Source organism: Colobus angolensis, unplaced genomic scaffold (genome assembly GCF_000951035.1).
Source record: "Colobus angolensis palliatus isolate OR3802 unplaced genomic scaffold, Cang.pa_1.0 Scaffold80, whole genome shotgun sequence".
NCBI lineage: Eukaryota > Metazoa > Chordata > Mammalia > Primates > Cercopithecidae > Colobus > Colobus angolensis.
The window spans coordinates 3740788-3754011 of NW_012121821.1; the positions used below are offsets into that span (position 1 = coordinate 3740788).

Here is a 13224-nt window from a genome sequence, read left to right on the forward strand (position 1 = left end):
TTTCAAATGAGAGATTCTGGAAGAGTTTTCAGATTTACCTGCGTCATCCCGATTAGAACTAGTAGAAGGTAATAACATTAATAGCAGTAATAGCCATTCATTCTTAGGCATTACTTTATTTTTTAGTAAAAAATTTGAAGATTTTTGAGCGGTTTTGGATTTAGCTAGTTCTCTTTTGTGAGGGTGAGATCCTCCACTGCTGCTTCAGGTCCCTCCTTCCCAGAAGGAATTGTTTCTTTTGAAATCTAACGGGATTTTATTTTATGCTCATAAGTGAGTAAACGTGGCTTCTTTGTATTCATGCATGCAATAAGAAATACCCTTCTTGGCCAAGGAAAATTCTAAGGAATTGAAGACACTGGTGTTATTTGAAGTGGTTTAAAAATGATGTCCGTGAGTTTTAGTGGACTACATACCAATAGACTTGCAATTTATTTTTAACTAGGCTCATCATATGCCCGAAGCTCAGTGGTTACAGCTGTGAAATTTACAATTTCTGACCATCCACAACCTATTGATCCACTGTTAAAGAACTGCATAGGTAAGTGGAAACAAAGATAAACATACTGATTTTTGGATTTTAGAATTCTCAAACTCTCTTGAATTTAGTAACTAGAAATGTCGAGGAATTAAAATAATTGTTTAAAATAAAATTGATATGATCTTATAACTTTAACAAATTGCATTTGCCTATATTGTTTGTAATTATTCCTAGATGATTTTGCACACATAAATGAAGTTATAATATACCAGCATGTCTTTAGAGTCAACTACATATCTGATAACCATGTTTTTGGGGTGACTTAAGATAGCTTTAGTGGATAGAGCAGAAAGTTACTAGATTTATGTGGCCAGTCTGAAGTTTCTCCCTAGATGTAAACGAGTCTTGTTTGAGCTATTACGGCCTCAGATTTCAGTTATTACGTCTTAACACCCAAGGAGATTTATGGGGATTTCCATATTTAAGGTCAAAATAACCTAAGAATAAAAAATAAAGTGGGGGAGAGCTAATTCGCAGAAGAACTAAGAGGAGATAACTCAAGAAAAACTAGGGCTTTCTCTATTTCTGTGAAGACAAGAATTAGCTTTTGGGATTTTTTTCTGATTTTTATAACCTCCATGCATTTTGTTTTTATCATTGGTTTTCCTAGAGTTTGATAGTAGCCAAAAACCCCTCAGAATTTAGTTTGTTGCTTTCTTGAGGACAGGATAATGGAGATAACCATCTGGGAGGACTGAGGGATTTGGCAAAGAAACTTTGTAGCTTTGTGCCATTCTGCAGTGTGCCAGAAAGAAAAAAAAAAAAAACAATATAAAATTTGAGCTGTATAGAAAGGGATTGCCAATTCAGAATAAGGAAGGCAGAGGCACAAATAGGTTCTATTGCTGGGGCCTAGAAATTATTAAAGTCTATATGAGAAACTTCTTACTGGCATTTCCCCCACCCATTTTCTGCTTTGATATATTTATTGAGCACTTTGGTATTATGCAAAACAGGACAGAGGAAGAGGCCCATGCCATATCTCTAGAAATATCTTCCCATGTTGACAGCAGTCAACCAGTATGCATTGTTGATACAGTTACTCAACCAGGTAGTTAGCATTCTAATTGAATTATGATCTAGTTCGATATTCATGACTGTTTGAACATCAGAACCACCTAGGAAACTTTTTAAAAATTGAAATTGCTGGTTCATGGCACCATTTTGTCCATAATAGCAATATTTTAGATGCTTTCCTGAAAGCGGATATATGCGCTGTTGTAATTATTCTTCTAATCTACCAGTTTAGTATGCAAATAAAGGGGAGAGGAGATTAGTTTGGTACATTTATATTGTTTTTGAAACCATGCTGTCTCTCAGACTTTTTTTTTTTTTAAGTCAGTGCTGGAACTTTCTTGGATATCAACAATGAGTTTGCCAATCTGCAGTATCTGAAGTCTCTCTTTCCTCCAGTATTTTCTTTTTTTTTTTTTGAGACGGAGTCTCACTCTGTCGCCCAGGCTGGAGTGCAGTGGCCAGATCTCAGCTCACTGCAAGCTCCGCCTCCCGGGTTTACGCCATTCTCCTGCCTCAGCCTCCCGAGTAGCTGGGACTACAGGCACCCGCCACTACGCCCGGCTAGTTTTTTGTATTTTTTTAGTAGAGACGGGGTTTCACTGTGTTAGCCAGGATGGTCTCGATCTCCTGACCTCATGATCCGCCCGTCTCGGCCTTCCACAGTGCTGGGATTACAGGCTTGAGCCACCGCGCCCGGCCTCCTCCAGTATTTTCAAATTGCTGGTTTTTCAAGTTGGCATTCAAGTCTTTTGTTATCTCTCCTGCATTTCCCTGTGTATTCTAAAAGATTGCTGATGATAGAGTTGAGATCATATAATGATGAATAATGGCTACATGTGAATACTTAGTGTGTACTAGACATTGTCTTCAACAATATATGTGCCGTTTATTCTGCTCTGTATAGCTGTAAAAGGTTTATAATCCTCATTTTATTGAGTGAGAAACTGAGGTGAGAAACAGGTTCTTGCCTAAAGTAACTTGCACAAAATCATACATTTAACAAGTAAAATGGTTTGAACCATCATCCATGAGACTGCAAAGCATGATACTTTCTTTCCCACATTTGCAAGAATAAGCAGACTTTTAAAGTACCTAGATGCCTTCTCTGGCTTTTGTCCTATGTTAGCTTTCAATTTTCTCCTTTTATATTATTTTCCTGTGAATCCATGTATTTCTTATTGAAGACAGAAATAAAGTAGGGCTTTTGGAGGCACGTTTCTCTTTCCTTTGATGAATTGTATATCCGCTAATAGTACTCCGTCTTTATTAAGCAGTGGGTCTGTCTTCACCTCATTTTTTTATTCTTATTTTGAACTTAGTTTAAAAATATTTTTGTTGCTGCTTTTAGTGAACTCCAAGGAGAATCATGCATATTATTAGTCTTTTTAGCTGCTATCTCTGTCATATCTTGTATCTATGAAAGTGATATTGAGAAACTTTATGGACTCTTCTTCCATACCCTCTGCATTATAGGTGCTGAGAGTGGATTATCAGTTGAAAATATATTCACCTTCAGAAATGATAGTTGCCTTGCTGCTGAAAGAAACTTTATAGTACACTTAGTATTTCATCAGGTTCTTCCCTGACCTTCACTGAAGAAATAACAATGACACCAGCAAAAATAAATTATATCAACTTAGAGAAAATATAATGTATATTATATTTTAAGTTTACCATGTCTGTCTGTTGCTTTTCTTGTAATATTTCAGGTGATTTCTTAAAAACTTTGGAAGACCCAGATTTGAATGTGAGAAGAGTGGCCTTGGTCACATTTAATTCAGCAGCACATAACAAGCCATCATTAATAAGGGACCTGTTGGATACTGTTCTTCCACATCTTTACAATGAAACAAAAGTTAGAAAGGAGCTTATAAGAGAGGTAAGTTAGATCACACTGTTTATCTGAGCTTGTCTTTGACTTCAGTATTATATATCCACACATTCTTTTTTGCTTTAACAGGTAGAAATGGGTCCCTTTAAACATACAGTTGATGATGGTCTGGATATTAGAAAGGCAGCTTTTGAGTGTATGTACACACTTCTAGACAGTTGTCTTGATAGACTTGATATCTTTGAATTTCTAAATCATGTTGAAGATGGTTTGAAGGACCATTATGATATTAAGGTAAGATGTTTGTGCCTATTTATACAATGTTTTAGAAGAAGACTTTGCTAGAGCAACTTTCACCCTTGTAATCTACTCATGTGTCTGAGAAAAATCAGGTTGTCTGTCAAGATTTTGGTAAGCATGTTGTAAACTATAAAGTGCAAAAGTAATAGGCAGTGTAACACCAGTTGACATATAAGAAAGATCCAGAACCCTTTTTATTGGAGGAGGAAGTGGCAGTGGATGCAAAATGCACTGTGCCCACTTGCTTAGTGAATAGTCCCTAGATCCTTTCCCTCAAAAGAATCCCGGCAGATTTTGCTGTTTAAAGTATAAATCTGTAAGTTTTTGGCCTGACTTAACATTGGACCATAGTTGCTACCCATGGAGGGTTTTCTTAGCATTGTCTTGATTAATTCTCCTAAGCTACCTTTGGGGCTAGTCTGAATTGTAACTGTATTTACCTGAAGGAGGAATTTTTGTTTTGCAATATAATATACTGTGTTTAATACCAAGAATTTTGTTAGAGGACATGAAACTTTTCAGATATACAAAGCAATATGTAGAAGCAACTTGAGAGAAATCATGCTGCGTCTTATGTTTGGATAATGAATTTTGCATATAAGTGTTGTTTTCCTGTGTGTTCATCTCCATTTAAAATGTGAACAGTAAAAGAGTGATTTGAAACATAAAAAATACATGCATTGTGTCTTTTTCATCTACTTTTCCATTTAGGGCTTTTGGCCAAGCATGGCAAAAGTGGTAACTCAGCAGTAATTCAGCCATACTAACCCAAACTCCTACTCTTAGGTTTCCATGTGTGGTAGTGACCTAAGCCTCTCAAAGTTCAATAAAGAGAGCCCCCCAACCAAGAATTAAAAGGACGTGCTTGTTTAATTCTATGAGTTTATAGTCCAAGAGAAAAAGGTTTATGGGTTATCATGTTTTGCATGGATTAATCTGAATAACTGGTCAACTCTGTTATGATAGTGGAAACTTATTTCGAAACTTGTGTTCCAGCTCAGTAATATTCTAGTTCAATGATTCTCAATTCTGGTGCACATGAGCTTTTCAAAAAACAAACAAACTGAGTCTGTGGCCGTATTCTGACAGGTTTAGTAAAACTCTGGGGATGGGGCTTGAAGAATGGGTATGTTTCTGAAGCTCTCTGGATGATTCTAATGTGCAACCAAGATTGAAAACCACTTTTCTAGTTCTCGTATCTGTTTGAGACAGATGTCTCAAACCTTATCTGAGTTAAGTGCTAAGAAGTCCTCACCTATAATATGCTGCTCAAGAGACCTCACCTAAAATACAATCTGGTGAGGTCTCTAGCACTTAACTCAGATAAGGTCTGAGACAAATCTGTCTGATTCTGATTGGCAGATTACATTAAAAGGAAGCTTTACTTTGCATAGTATTTTCCTTTAAAGGATCTGTCAGAATTTAGAATTTTGTTTTTAGAAAATGATGTTAAATCTAAATTCTTTTCTATTTCTAATAGATGCTGACATTTTTAATGTTGGTGAGACTGTCTACCCTTTGTCCAAGTGCAGTACTGCAGAGATTGGACCGGCTTGTTGAGCCATTACGTGCAACATGTACAACTAAGGTAAGAAATGATAAGTATCAACCTAGGTCAGACTTGGTGTGTTGGGGATTCCTAGCCAATTCTTTTCTCTAGCTTTCCAAATGTAACTATTCCAGTGCTCTATCTATGTAGCAGTTGGTTTAAAAAGTTGACCTATTGAATACTGATGTTTTATAAAACTTAGCACTGTTAACTGCTATTCTTAAAAGTTTTTGTTTATTGCTATATCAATATAACATTTTGAAGTACTGATATATATATTTGAAGTACTGATAATGGGATAAAATGTGATCAGGCAACAAAAGAGGAAGTTTTTAAATTCTGATTGGAAGGGGAGTCATAGAAGGCTTCACATTAGGGTGACAACATTTGCAGTGAAGCTTGAAAAATCCAGATTTTTTTTTTTTTAGACCAAGAAGATGAAACAGGCTTTGAATAAAGACCTGGAGATGTCATCATATGGTGTGTTTGAAAAAGTGTCTAATAGAGTATAGCAAAGAATAGGGTAGCTAGAGTAGTACTTTCTTGATGGGGGCCAAAGTGTGGGACTTGCTAAGCAGATAGTTGAAAAAAGAGTGTCCTGCTCTCTTTGTTACAATCGTGTGGGTCTAGATTTTCTGTTGTTATAATGGTGCTTTGTGTAAAATATTCCCTTAAAAGAAAAGGAGACAACTACTTTAAAAATAAGTTTAAAAACAGTTGTGCCTAGAATATAATATGCCTTATGGACCTACGAGAGTAACTTTTACCAGGAAGATCTTATGTGCTTAAATTTGTTCATGTAAGAGCTGTCTTTTATAGCATGTAATCTAAGTTTACTCCATGTTACAGGTAAAGGCAAACTCAGTAAAGCAGGAGTTTGAAAAACAAGATGAATTAAAGCGATCTGCCATGAGAGCAGTAGCAGCACTGCTAACCATTCCAGAAGCAGAGAAGAGTCCACTGATGAGTGAATTCCAGTCACAGATCAGTTCTAACCCTGAGCTGGCGGCTATCTTTGAAAGTATCCAGAAAGATTCATCATCTACCAACTTGGAATCAATGGACACTAGTTAGATGTTTGTTCACCATGGGGACCATTACAGATGACCATACAATGCACTGAATTGACAGGTTAATCATAAGACATGGAAAGAGAAGTGTCTAAAAGCTTCAAAATGTTCCACTTTTTTTTCCTTCGTGGAGACTGTTTGTTTGGCTTTCTTCCATTGTTGTTTTTGTAGCATTTATTTCAGAAATGTGTATTTCCATAATCCAGAGGTTGTAAAACCACTAGTGTTTTAGTGGTAACAGCAACATTTGAAATGGAAACTAAAAGTTAGGATTTTATGGAGTATGGAGATAAGGTCCAGTATCTATTTACCCTGTAATGTTTAGGATTAAAATGTTGAAATTTTGTGACCATGAATTTCTTTCTTTTATAAATTTTCTCGTTTAAAAATCAAAAATCTTGCAAAACAAAAACCATGTTTCTTCTCTTGTACAACTTTTTGTTTTCCACAACATAAATTGATTTTTAGCTGGCAGACAAGAATATCCATATAAGATTTGTTACCATTTCAGAGGGTTTGGCAATTTTTAAAAGATAATAAGGTATCATTTTAAAGTATGAAAATTAACAATATCCCTGTTGCGCACACTAATTTTGCATGAGCAAGTTTACAAATATGTATTGTCTGTAAAGCAGCATGTGCAGATTATTCATAATATAGAAGTTAAAATAAGTATTATTAGTGCAATTTTCAGATATTTATTTTTGCACAGAAAACACATTATCTGGAGAGAAAGAAAGAATTTTCGAGACTTTGGTTTTCTTAATGCCAGTGTGAATTTGCAGATGTTTTCAGCAAATCAAGTCACAATAACAATTTGCCACTTTTTTCTATTATAAATCTTCTTACCTAAATTTTGAATATTTTAAGTGCTCAATTTTTCCTCAGTTACCCATTTGTGTGCGTGTGTTTCCACTTAGAAATTCTTAAAACCAGATTTTTCTTTCATTCCCTTTGGATGTCTACATTCCTTATCAAAGGATATAAATACTGTGTATGCTTTTGAATTTTATTTTTAGGAAAACTCTGAAGCCAGCTATTACAGCTTTGTTAGCTAATAATAATATTTTCTTTTAGTTGAGTTAGGTTTTTCCCCATCTCCTGTAGAGCTAATTTACATATTGTATTTGCTAAGTGTTAACTACTTTTCCTGATTAAGGGATCTGTGCTGGGGAACAAAGCTTTTGCAGTACCTTATATTGTAGTTAAAATTTTATTTAACATATCCTTCAGTGAGCTCATTTCACACTGTAGCCTCTTCCTTCAAATTTGTGGTGCTCCTGTAACAGTAAGAACTAATTCTGAAATAAAAGACATCTCCTAATGCTGTGCAAACATAGTTTACATGTATTGAAGGAGGCAGTTGTTAAATTGAGTGACCAATTTTAAGCAATCAGATATTTGAAAACTGCACCCTTTATTTTTGAAACTGTGAATTAGAAACACTTCCTGCTGTATTACTACCTGCTTTAACATCCAAATATACAGTGATTTTAAATGATAACATACTGTGGTTATTAGATTAACAGCTTGATCTTGAATGTTCAGATGATAATGCAGAAGACATCACTACTAGTAAGGATTTTGACTAGTGCATTGATGTTGAAGTTAGTGCCATTTCAAAATGTGGCAGGTGATAATCTTATACCATAATTTGCATAAAACTGTAATAGAAGTTTATTTTGAGATGTTAGTATATTATGTACTATGCATTTCTGTGGTATAGATGTTGTGGATATATTTAAGTATTTGGTTACATGGTTTCACAATAAATTACAATACTGCAGGCTCTAGGACTGAATAGGAGACTGACATGCATATGTTGTGTGAATGAATGTCTTAGTTGGGTAAAGTTAAATCCAAATACTTCAACCGGCTTTTTCTTCAGTTTGTTTATTTTTAACTTTCAAAATGCATGTTTTGTTTTGTTTTCCTTTGTTTTTGTTTTGCAAGCCAGCTCATTTTTCTAACACTTGAAATTCTTTTAGTACTAAAGAAACAGATACTACTCTCTTATGGCTTTAGTGTTTATATACCTGTTTATATGCATACATTAACAAAATTAGTAATAGCAGTGCTTAGAATTTCAATGCCGAGTCATACTGATGATTAACTCCATACTCCTAGTGGTGATGTGGTCCAGATATTGGAATGGAAGTGGCAGGGTGTGGAGTCCAGACATAGTCTACCACTCATGCTACTTACTAGTAATATTAAGGTGTTGTACTTAGCAATTCTTCACATGTGGGTTCCTGAGAAGATCTAAAAGTTAATACAAAACCAAGCTGTTTATTGATTTTCATGAGAAAACTTAAGTTAGTTTAGGTCTACTTGATTTATTTTAAAAGAAGGCAGAAAGGAAATTTGGTATGGCAGGGTTTAATCTAAAAGGTTATTTATAAAATCAATAGCACTGAATGATAATTTTTTTAATGATGGTCACATATTTTATTAATGATATCTGAAAGTTGCTTAACCATTAGGAATTAGAATTATTTAAGGGTTGGAGTATGATGATTTCATCAAATGTTTGAATATTTAAATAATTTTTATGTAACCATAATTAAACCAAATTAGTCTTTTTTTCTTCATACTTTTCTTTGGTAAATAGTGAAGAAATAACAGGGGCATATCTAATTAACCAGTTCCAGTGGGTGTTGCGATATCTTTATATCTAGTTCAGTCTCAAATGTATGAATATGATTATATAGTCATGATTGAAGTTCAAAATGAGCAAACATACAAAATCCTCAGCCATTGAAAAATTCAGTTAACTTGTTTATACTCCTGTAAGCTGTAATTAGTCACAAGACAAAGTATATAGGAATACTTTTGTAATGAAGTAACATTTTCTGCCCACATTAATTTTACTAAAGACCTAAATTGTTAAAATTAGTCGCCAGTCTCTAGATTATGCTTAGTAAGTGTTTTGAAATTAAAGACCTTAAACATTTCAGCAAGTAAATATTGGATTCTAGCTCTGTTTTAAATTGAATCCTAATTTTCAAACCACTGCTACCCCAGATTCATACCTGTTTTTGAAATCTTGTTTATGGAATGGAAAATTGACAGTATGGTAATAGTTTATTTACTGATTGGACAAAGGATATTCTGGTTTTAACTGACTTTTCCATTTAAATAAAATTCATTTGATAATTTTGGTTGCAAAAATGGAACACAGTGGAAGTATTTGGCTACAGGCTACCACAGTCTCATCAGATAAGACTGTTTTCTAAAAGGAAATGCAAAATGAAATCATACATTTTCCTTTTCCAATACAGTAAGTTGCTTGTTTTCCTATTAATACTAGAAAATATTTTGTAAACACCTTTGCTGTAGTTTCAGGCAAGATCTTTCAGCAACATGTTTTTTGCTCTTTGTAACTTGGAAAGTTAGCTCTGAATCAGAAAACTACTGAAGGGAGTAACGCACATAATTTTACTTTGTTGGACCCTATAATGCCAGTGTGTCACGTTTTAGAAGGATTTTTAGTAGACAGAAATGCCTACTTTTGTTTTTGGAGTCTTAATACCCTGTCCTCTTCATACCTTATTAGTGGTGATTTTAGCAAGTTTAATTATTTTGCTGAGGTCTTAGAAGAGAGAAAGAAAGCTTATGCTATATGAAATGACATTGTTTCCAGATTGGGAAGTATTGGATTAATTTGCTATTGCCAGTAAGTGATGGTAGATGGATATTGAGTGATTTTAGTCTAGAATGCTCTCACAAAAATAGTAAAGAGTTGTACTTCAGGGCCAGATGGCGGCTCACGCCTGTAATCTCAGCACTTTGGGAGGCCAAGGTGGGGATCACTTGAAGGCGGGAGTTGGAGACCAGCCCTAGGCAACATAGTGAGATCCTGTCTCTACCAAAAAAAAAAAGAAATCAACAAAATGCAACCAAAAGAATGGATGAGATGGCCCTAAAAGAATGAGGATTACATTTAATGAGAAGACATGTGGGATGAAATACCTAGTGAACAATATTTAAGGGAAATTGAAGTGCAAATAGCCTCACAGGTTTGTTTTTGTGTTTGAGACAAGGTCTCACTGTTGCCTAGGCTGGAGTACATTAGCACGAACATGGTTCACTGCAGCCTCAGCTTCCTGGGCACAAGTGATTCTCCCACCTCAGCTTCCCGAGTAACTGGGAGTATAGATGTGTGCCACCACATCCAGCTGATTTTTTTATTTCTTTGTAGAGATGGGGTCTCATGACTTTGTCCAGGGTGATCTTGAGCTCCTGGGCTCAAGCAATCCTCCTGTGTTGGCCTCCTAAACTGCTGAGATAATTGCAAGTGCCTCCTTGCCCAGCTGCGTGTTGTTGATTTCTTTTTTTTTTCTTTTTCTGAGATGGAGGCTTGCTTTGTCTCCCAGGCTGGAGTGCAGTGGCGCGATACCGCCTCACTGCAACCTCTGCCTCCTGGGTTCTAGCGATTCTTCTGCCTCAGCCTCCCAAGTAGCTGGGATTACAGGCTAGTGCCACCATGCCCAGCTAATTTTTGTATTTTTAGTAGAGATGGGGTTTTACCATGTTGACCAGGCTGGTCTCAAACTCCTGATCTTAGGTGTTTCACCCACCTCGGCCTCCCAAAGTGCTGGGATTACAGGTGTGAGCCACGTCACCCAGCCAGCTTCTTAATCTATACGTCTAGCCCAGTCCATGCCCCTGTTTCAGACTATTATATCCAACCACCTGCTGTATATCTCATAAAGGTATCTCAAACACAGCATGTCTAAAGCTGAAGTCATCATCTTTCCCTGGTTTTTCCTGTCTCTTTGCTGATGGCATCCTATTTACCTAACCATTCAAACTGGAAATCTAAAAGGCTCACTTAGCATGAGTTTGGAGGCAAAATAGGATAAAGAAAAAGGACTCTGGGAGGCCAAGGTGGGTGGATCACTTGAGGTCAAGAGTTCGAGACCAACCTGGCCACATGGCAAAACCCCGTCTCTGCTAGAAAAAAAAACACACAAAGAAATTAGCAGGATGTGGTGGCACATGCCTGTAGTCGCAGTTATGTGGGAGGCTGAGACAGGAGAATTGCTTGAACCTGGGAGATGGAGGTTGCAGTGACCCAAGATTGCGTGCACCACTGCACTCCAGCCTGGGTGACGGAGCAAGACCCTGTCTCAAGAAAAAAAGAACAAGGACTCTACAGACAGACATCATGTATTAGTTTGGATCCTGGCTGACTGTTAGCTGTTAGACTTGGGTAAATTATTTAACCTCAACTTTCCCTGTCTATAAAATGGGAATTAAAAATAATAGAACTTTATAGGGTTTTTGTGAGAATTAAATAGGAACATTTGTATAAAGCACTTAAAACAGTACCTAGCACATACTAAGTGTAATGTAATTGTTAACTCTTATTAGCATTCTGTCCCTTTTATTTCCTAAATATCTCTCATGCTCATCTCTGTTATTCTTTTGGCTTAAGACCTCATTTCCTGCTTATCTATTGACTGGACTGTGGCAAATGCCTGCTAATTGTTATTTTTGTGTTCATTCATTTAGCAAGCCAATTTATTACGTGCTTAGGGTGCTGCCAGGGCTACAAAAGCTATTGAGACTATACTTGATATCAAGAAGCTTCCTGATTATCATGGGAAGACTGACATAAGGAAGCACCATAAAATTCTGTATGAGAGGTATACACAGGGGTTACTGGGGGTTGACAATTGAGGGTATGGTCCATTCAACATGAGTGGGATAGAAACAATTCATAAAGGAGATGAAATGTCTTGAGGAATGAGCTCTTCCTTAGAAGAATGGTTTTCAAATGAGTGTGCATCACAATCACCTGTAGGACTTGTTAAAACAGATTGCTGGGCCCTGCACCCAGAGGCTGTGGTTCAGTAGGTTGTAGTAAACCAGTAATTTGTATTGCTGTTTCCCAAGGCCACACCTTGGAAACGACTGTGTTAAAGAAGGCATTATTTCCCAGTCCTTCCTCTACACAGCTGTCAAAACAAGGGTCCTGACCATTTCATCTTTGCACTACATCCTTCACTGTCTCTCTTTTGCCCATAGGATAAGTACAAACTAGATCTGGTTACTGCCTGCCCCACCAGCCTCAGCATCTGTCACACCTAGGTCTAACCTTTTCTTCTGACAACTATAAAATACTTCCCTCAGCCACCATGCTATTCCTTGCCTTCTCAAGTTTGCTCTAGGTCAAGTTAAGCTTTTTGCCTGGAATGACTTGCCTTCTCTTTTGTTTTACTTAGCTGGCTGCTTTTCATCTTGTAGGTTAGGTCAAGGACTCCAGGAAGTCTTCCCTGGACAAGTAATGAAGAGGGAATAATCTAGGGACCAACTCCCATGTTTGGAACCTGACTCCATTTTCAGGCACGTAATGTCAAATTCCTTTTAAAAGCACCTCTCTATGAACAGTGCAGATAATGCTATTCCCCTCCTCTACTCCATACCATTGCTGACAGAGTGGGCTAAGGTATGGGAAGGGCCAACTAGTCCAGCTGTTCACAAACAGCCCTTTATGTCAAACTGAATACTGTCAACTTAGTTCCACTTTCTGTATCTAAAGACTCAGCTTGGAGTCCTTTCTGGGACTTGGCTGGACTAAAAGTAACCCCGCCTTGTCCGGTTTGTGACTCTCTACTCTGATGCCCCTGGCTTTCTGCCTTCTAGAAATTTGTCAGAATTTCTGAAATTCTTGGGCCTTCCCCCTTGCTCTATATATGGTTTTGGATTTATTCCTTTTAAAAAATACTTACTGTCATTTCCATAGAATTTTGACACAATAAATATAAGCACATCAGATTTTTCGCCATCTTGAAGCTTCTGTCATTTCTTGGTCTTTGGTAGTCCTTTACTGAGAAACATAATACAGTTGTAAAAGCTCAGGCTGTAAACCTGGGTTTAAATCTGGTTCTACCACTTCTTGGGAGTGGGA

At 36.6% G+C, this 13224-nt stretch overlaps 1 protein-coding gene across 2 annotated transcripts in view; it reads left to right on the plus strand.

Annotated features, from left to right (window-relative positions):
- The window catches only part of CAND1 (cullin-associated and neddylation-dissociated 1), a 48397-nt gene extending 40288 nt beyond the window's left edge, over positions 1–8109 (plus strand). For both annotated transcript variants that reach the window (XM_011929264.1, XM_011929265.1), the window contains 5 exons: positions 446–541; positions 3268–3437; positions 3519–3683; positions 5170–5277; positions 6088–8109. In XM_011929264.1, the coding sequence (XP_011784654.1) occupies positions 446–541; positions 3268–3437; positions 3519–3683; positions 5170–5277; positions 6088–6312 (764 nt within the window). In that variant the 3' untranslated portion in view covers positions 6313–8109. The remainder of the gene's footprint in view (positions 1–445; positions 542–3267; positions 3438–3518; positions 3684–5169; positions 5278–6087) is intronic.
- Positions 8110–13224: the final 5115 nt, after the last annotated feature.